Source organism: Salmo trutta, chromosome 6, assembly GCF_901001165.1.
Source record: "Salmo trutta chromosome 6, fSalTru1.1, whole genome shotgun sequence".
NCBI classification, from domain to species: Eukaryota; Metazoa; Chordata; class Actinopteri; order Salmoniformes; family Salmonidae; genus Salmo; species Salmo trutta.
In genome coordinates, this window is record NC_042962.1 from 54,043,446 (window position 1) to 54,051,521 (window position 8,076).

The 8,076-nt window shown below is 41.9% G+C and overlaps 1 protein-coding gene across 1 annotated transcript; it reads left to right on the forward strand.

Annotated features, from left to right (window-relative positions):
• Positions 1–456: 456 nt before the first annotated feature.
• LOC115196308 (histone deacetylase complex subunit SAP18) lies at positions 457–7,692 on the forward strand. Its single transcript, XM_029757002.1, has 4 exons — positions 457–618; positions 880–989; positions 2,324–2,446; positions 7,236–7,692. Exons 1-4 carry the CDS (start codon positions 547–549, stop codon positions 7,399–7,401), a joined length of 471 nt encoding a protein of 156 aa, XP_029612862.1. The 5' UTR covers positions 457–546; the 3' UTR covers positions 7,402–7,692.
• The last annotated feature ends 384 nt before the right edge of the window (positions 7,693–8,076 follow it).

Sequence of the window (8,076 nt, forward strand, 5' to 3'; positions counted from 1 at the left end):
CAGGCTGTATCACAACCGGCCGTGATTGGGAGTTCCATAGAGCGGCGCACATTTGGCCCAGCGTCGTCCGGGGATAGGGTTTGGCCAGGGTAGGCCGTCATTGTAAATAATAATTTGTTCTTAACTGACTTGCCTAGTTAAATAAAGGTTCAATAAAAACACAAAATAAAAGAGTTAGGGTTTAGAGTGTGGACCTTCCAAGGACCCCGGATAGCAATGAACATAAGAATAGCTATCATTGTCTACCGCCACCTGTTGGGAGGAAACTAGAAATACAATCATTCATTGAGAACTATCTTCAATTATCTTTATCGGACTGGAGAGATTAGATGTTTATTAAAAAATATATATTTCAAATCAAGCTAACTGCAATCTATTCGTATATGGTTTTTATACGGCAATCGTTAAAGTTTTAGAAAGTTTTTGCGCCCCTTTCTACGTCATCATGCTGGGAAAGCGGAAACGGAAACAACTATTTGGCACGGTGTTTGCACATTTTCTACTGTGAGCAACAACGTTAATTAATTAACTTATTTACTCCCTAAAATGGCTCTTGAATCAAGAATCACACAAGAAGAGATTCGAAAAATCCCTGAAAAGCCTATCGACCGAGAAAAGGTAGCTATAAGCACTTTATCTTTGCTTGGTTTGTGAGAAAGCAATTCGCTAACGTAGCTAGCATTAACGAGCCTGTTGTGCTAGCAAACGCAGCTGCACTGCTTGAACTGTGCAAGTGACTCCCACTTCAAACTAAACTAATTGGTTGTAGTTCTGTAAGCGGCTATACGGGCATTTAATATTTTTTCCTGCTACCACATTTTCTAGGAGACTAGCCACGTGCCTGTCTAACCAGTTAGCTAACTGTTTGTGTGTCTATAGACTTGTCCTCTTCTGCTGCGGGTATTTACGACCAACGGTGGCAGACATCACAGAGGGGACGAATTCGCACGAGGACAAGTCCCTTCAAGTGAGCTGCAAATCTACACATGGTAAGAATATATAGATGGTTGGCTGCACCTAGGGTCATGAGAGTAACCGAAAGTTTGCTAGATCGAATCCCCGAGCTTTCAAGGTAAAAACCTGTCGTTCTGCCCCTGAACAAGGCAGGTTAACAAGGCAGTTAACCTGTCATTGTAAATAAGAATTTGTTCTTAATTAACTGACTTACCTAGTTAAATAAAGGTAAATACAAAATCTGATAGCCAGTGCTCGATTTGGACAGATAGGTGCCGGTGTTGTGCTGAAAATCTCCCCTCCGCCAGAATTCATCCCCCTCCCCTTCTAATTTCATAAATTTTGTGGCTAGAGTCAAATACTTTCTGTGGCACACATCAGAGTCAAATACTTTCTATAGAACAAACTTCGTCAGGATAGGCAACCGAAATTAATAATTAATGTGTGTTATATTAAACAAGCAATAAACATTTCAGAACAACTATGGCTGACTTATTATCCTTACACAAATACTAGTTGAATAAGACATGGGAGAGATGATGGCAAAGAGATTTATTTATAGACTTAATACAAAATCAGTAGCGGATTTAGGTACAGGCGATGGGCAGCCTCCCGGGGGCATCTTGCTGGGGGCGGAACGAGGTCTGGGGGCGGGCGCTGACAGGTGGAGTTCGCCCAGGGGCATCTTGCTGGGGGCGGAACGAGGTCTGGGGGCGGGCGCTGACAGGTGGGGTTCGCCCAGGGGCATCTTGCTGGGGGCGGAACGAGGTCTGGGGGCGGGCGCTGACAGGTGGGGTTCGCCCAGGGGCATCTTGCTGGGGGCGGAAATGAGGTCTGGGGGCGGGCGCTGACAGGTGGGGTTCGCCCAGGGGCATCTTGCTGGGGGCGGAACGAGGTCTGGGGGCGGGCGCTGACAGGTGGGGTTCGCCCAGGGCGCCTTACAAGCTAGAACCGCCACATACACTTGAAACAAATAGTCAAACCGAAAACTGCAGACATGCTTTTTGCTACTAAGGTCAGTGAAATGTAGGCTAAGCTGACAATGGAGTGAAGAGCAGAAATCTCAACTAGCAAGCAAGTCGCAGCAATGAAGAACGTAAAGGGTGGGATTCTGGCAGGGGGGAGATTTTCGGCACAACACCGGTACTCATTTTGGGTGCCGGTACTGTTTATATTTAGGCGCAGGAGCGCCACAATACTTTTGAGCTAATATTCTACAAGAAGTGCACGAACTCAAGGAGTAAAAAATGTGTTACTGGCACTCTGCTCTGCCCAAGTCGAGCACTGGTGATAGTGTTGTGTGTATTATACAGGGTACCATTGCTACATAGTTTTGATTATTGTGGTGATATGTGTCCTTCTCCTGAAGGATGGATGCCTCGCTAAAGGAGCTGACCAGCCTAGTGAAGGAGGTGTACCCTGAAGCTCGGAAGAAAGGAACACACTTTGGTTTCGCCATCGTTTATCCTGAGCCCAAAAGAAATGGCTACAGGTTAGTAGACTACTCTACGGCCCTAGCTTAAAGGTAGAGTCGGCGATATGACGTAGAGGCACAAAGTAAACAGCATTGTGGGTCAATTTCGGCAACAACTAAGAGCGTTGAAGCGCAAGTCTCAACTTCTCTGCTGTTTTGGTCCCGTGGCTGTCACGCTATAACAGCGTGGAGCGAACCCATTCACATCTGCAGATACTGTGTGTGACTGTGAGAGCGAAGTCTTGCATCTTGCTCATCTCAATATCTGCGGTGCTGCTCGTGGCAATGTCATTTCGTTGAGTCTACCTTCAGAGCAACTGGGCTGTTGTAGATTGAAGTCACTCTATGCTCTATAATCTTGGACACAGGGTGTGCACGGTTTTGTTCCAGCCCAGTACTAACACACCAGGGTTTCTGTTAGGAAAATGTGGCGCCGGACAACGTGACCGGGAAGATTTGAAAATGTGTCTATATGGCAGAGGCTGGTGATCTCGTGTTAGACTTTTTAAAATTCAATAACATTTTAATTTAGATTTTTATGATTAACCACTTCACATTGATTTTGAGAAACAAAAACGTTATTGAAATGAAACTGGTCCACGAAAATGAGTATCTGAAAATATAACTAGCGGGAAGAAGGTTAGAAATGGTAGGATAAATTGTTAGCTTCCCCAAACTTGATACTCACGCTCTGCCTATGAAGTCTTTATAAAATAATTGCCTCCACGTTTCCATGGTTAGATTTTGCCTATAGGCTACTTTGAAGCAAGGTAAGACATGTCTCATAATATTAAATAAAATATTCAGGTTTCAAACAATTAAGTATTTAAAAAACAAAATGCATACTGCCTCCAGCTCACATTGTAAAGTGGTGGATGACGAGCTGATAGCTTGTTGACCTGCACTTTCATAGTGAATGGGAGGCCCGCTTCAATTACCAGTTGAGAAATAAAAATAGTAGCTCTTTAATCGTGTACCAAAACTGTTAACATGCGATTGCATTTAGAAATTGTGCATTGAATGGGCTGATAAACATGTTTTACTCCAGCAGTAACCAGTTGAGGAGCTGCAGGAGAAATCCCGCTTAAAATAGGCTGTGTATGCATGTTTGATACACGATGAATAACAAAAATACACACAGGACAATTTGAATTCCACAAAATGATTCAAATGAACCTATAGACTGATAAGCATGGCAGTGAAATGTATTTCCATCCACTGGTATTTCCATCAATGATTAAAAAGCAATATTTTGCAACTGGATTTTTTATATTTTGGCTGGCAACATTTTTATTTATTGGCTTCATTTTTTTTTATGGCTAAAAGCTGGCGTTAGCTGGCTAATGGAAACCCTGTAACACACCTGACTTAATTAAAGTGAGACTCGCTAATTAAAGCGATATGATGTTGCCACAAGGAGCAGGACGAACCGCAAGTTTTTCAGATGAGTGCAATGCAAGACGTTACACTGGCAAAAATTATCTGTGCAGGTGCACTTCACGCATCTGCAACGTGATGGTTGCAGGACCAAAACCGCGGAGATATACAGTGCATTCAGAAAGTATTCAGACCACTTGACTTTTCCCACATTTTGTTACATTACAACCTTATTCTAAATTTAAAAAAATTCTCCCCCTCAATTTACACACCCCATAATGATAAAACAGGTTTTATTAATAAATAATATATATTTATTTATTTTATATATTTATTTATTTTATTAGAGGCCAATTTCAAGTTTTCATAACAATCGTCATTTTTGGACACCGATTATGGCCGATTACATTGCACTCCACGAGGAGACTGCGTGGCAGGCTGACTACTTGTTATGAGAGTGCAGCAAGGAGCCAAGGTAAGGTGCTAGCTAGCATTAAACTTATCTTCTAAAAAACAATCTCAACATAATCACTAGTTAACTACACATGGTTGATGATATTACTAGTTTATCTAGCTTGTCCTGCGTTACATATAATCGATGCGGTGCCTGTTAATATATTATTGAATCATAGCCAACTTCGCCAAACGGGGGATGATTTAACAAAAGCCATTTGCCAAAAACGCACAATCGTTGCACGAATGTACCTAACCATAAACATCAATGCCTTTCTTAAAATCAATACACAGAAGTATATATTTTAAACCTGCATATTTAGTTAAAAGAAATGAATCTTAGCAGGCAATATTAACTAGGGAAATTATGTCACTTCTCTTATGTTCATTGCACGCAGAGTCGGGGTATAGTTTGGGCCGCCTGGCTCGTTGCGAACTAATTACCCAGAATTCTACATAATTATGACATAACATTGAAGGTTGTACAATGTAACAGCAATATTTAGACTTATGGATGCCACCCGTTAGATAAAATACGGAACGGTTCCGTATTTCACTGAAAGAATAAACGTGATAGTTTCCGGATTCGACCATATTAATGATCCTAAGGCTCGTATTTCTGTGTATTATCATATTATAATTAAGTCTTTGATTTGATAGTGCAGTCTAACTGAGCAGTGGTAGGCAGCAGCAGGCTCGTAAGCATTCATTCAAACAGCACTTTCCTGCATTTGCCAGCAGCTCTTCGCTGTGCTTCAAGAATTGCGCTGTTTATGACTTCAAGCCTACCAACTCCCGAGATTAGGCTGGCAATACTAAAGTACCTATTAGAACATCCTATAGTCAAAGGTATATGAAATACAAATGGTATAGAGAGAAATAGTCCTATAATAACTACAACCTAAAACTTCTTACCTGGGAATATTGAAGACTCATGTTTAAAGGAACCACTGGCTTTCATATGTTCTCATGTTCTGTGCAAGGAACTTAAACGTTAGCTTTCTTACATGGCACATATTGCACTTTTACTTCTCCAACACTTTGTTTTTGCATTATTTAAACCAAATTGAACATGTTTCATTATTTATTTGAGACTAAATTGATTTTATTCTTGTATTATATTAAATAAGTGTTCATTCAGTATTGTTGTAATTGTCATTATTTTATATATATATATAATAATGCAGTTATATAAATGAAAATCAGCTGATTAATCGGGCGCAGCTTTTTTTTGGTCCTCGAATAATCGGTATTGGCGTTGAATAATCATAATCGGTCGGCCTCATATATATATATATACACACACATTTTACATAAGTATTCAGACCCTTTACTCAGTACTTTGTTGAAGCACCTTTGGCAGTGATTACAGCATCAAGTCTTCTTGGGTATGATGCTACAACCTTGGCACAACTGTATTTGAGGAGTTTCTCCCATTCTTCTCTGCAGATCCTCTGTCAGGTTGGATGGGGAGTGTCACCGCACAGCTATTTTCATGTTTCTCCAGACATGTTTGATCGGGTTCAAGTCTGGAATCTGGCTGGGCCACTCAAGGACATTTGGAAACTTGTCCCGAAGTCACTCCTGCGTTGTCTTGGCTGTGTGTGTAACCGATGTGAAATGGCTAGTTAGTTAGCGGTGGTGCGCGCTAGTAGCATTTAGTCACTCGCTCTGAGAGGGTCGTTGTCCTGTTGGAAGGTGAACCTTTGCCCCAGTCTGAGGTCCTGAGCGCTCTGGAGCAGGTTTTCATCAAGGATCTCTCTGTACTTTACTCTGTTAATCTTTCCCTCGATCCTGACTAGTCTCCCAGTCCCTGCCGCTGAAAAACATCCCCACAGCACGGTGCTGCCACCGTCATGCTTCACCGTAGGGATGGTGCCAGGTTTCCTTCAGATGTGAGGCTTGGCATTCAGGCCATAGAGTTCAATCTTGGTTTCATCAGACAAGAGAATCTTGTTTCTCATGGTCTGAGAGTCTTTAGGTGCCTTTTGGCAAACTCCAAGCAGACTGTCATGTTCTTTTTACTGAGTGACGGCTTCCGTCTGGCCACTCTACCATAAAGGCCTGAGAGGTGGTTGTTTTTCTGGAAGGTTCTCTGATCTCCACAGAGTAACTCTGGAGCTCTGTTGTTGACCATCAGGTTCTTGGTCACCTCCCTAACCAAGGCCCTTCTCCCCTGATTGCTCAGTTTGGCCAGGCGGCCAGCTCTAGGAATAGTCTTGGAAGAAGTTTGGAACCACCATTTAAGAATGGAGGCCACTGTGTTCTTGAAGCCCTTCAATGCTGCAGAAATGTTTTGGTACCCTTCCCCAGAGCTGTGCCTCGACTTAAACCTGTCTCGGAGCTCTACAGACAATTCATTTAACCTCATGGCTTGGTTTTCGCTCTGACATGCACTGTCAACTGTGGGACCTTATATAGACAGGTGTGTGTGCCTTTCCAAATCATGTCCAATCAATTGATTTTACCACAGGTAGACCCCTATCAAGTTGTAGAAACATCTCAAGGATGATCAATAGGAACAGGATGCACCTGAGCTCAATTTCAAGTCTCATAGCAAAGAGTCTGAATACTTATGTAAATAAGGTATTTCTGTTTTTAAATGTATTTTTTAATCATTTAGGAAAAATGTAAAAAAAACTGTTTTTGCTTTCTCATGATGTGGATTGAGGAGGAAAACAATTAAATTAATCAATTTTAGATTAAGGCTTTAAAGTAACAAAATGTGGGGAATGTCAAGGCGTCTGAATACTTTCCGAATGCTCTGTAGTTGTTGCGTATGTCGGCCTGACATTGCTCTTTGCTTTGTGCATTGCTGACTCTACTTTAAATCAAGAGCTTGGTGGTAAGTGGATATGGTAAATCAGCTGTGTTAGTGTTAGTTTTTTTTTAAAGTATTTGAACATGGCCTCAGTTGTTTGATTGGATGATGTCATTATGAATACTGTTGTCTCACCCACGGTCTCTATGGTTACAGAGTGAAAGACATCGGCAACACTATGTCAGGCAGGAAGGGGGAAAATGACTCCATGACGCTACAGTCACAGCGCTTCCAGATAGGAGACTACCTGGACATAGCCATCACACCACCCAACAGAGCCCCCCCACTTAACCCACGCATGGGCATGGGGAGGCCCTTCTGAACACACACACACACACCTGAACATAACCATCATGTCACAAAACCCAAACCCACCTCTAAACATACATAAAGCCTTTCTGATCACACTGACTGACTCTTACCATCTCTCAGGAGACTACCGTGACTTTCAATAGGGCCATCCTTCAGATTTGACTGTCCCCCACGTACATGCTTTTTTTGGGGCCTTTTTGTCTTCTGATAGATCATATTTATCAGACATGTATGTTACTTTTTTACCCTTTTGTCTCCCATCTTGGATAATGTGAAATAAAGTTGCCGTCTTACAATAAAACATTTTCTGTCATTCCTTTTTATAACAATACCAGCAGAAAGAGGGTTTGTGTAATGCCTAATCTGGTATAGTTAGGGTTGTTGCAATGTCATAATGGTTCCTATAGGGGGCAGCATTAATACACAAATACTGGTAACCCAGTCTAGACCCCTTCCCACTAGAACAGAGGAAGCCATCTGGGGCCTTGTGTTTCCTTTCATCCCAGCTCATCTGTTTCCAAAGGCTTCTCTTGGAATGTTTCTTTTTTCATCCCTAATGTACTATTTAAAAAATTGTTTTTAAAAGTTTCCTCCTTGTGAAGAGTGATGTAATAAAGCTGTTGGCATGGTGATTACTAGACCCCTTATTTCTGGAATCCAGCAGTAATGAGGATGGAACATCAGG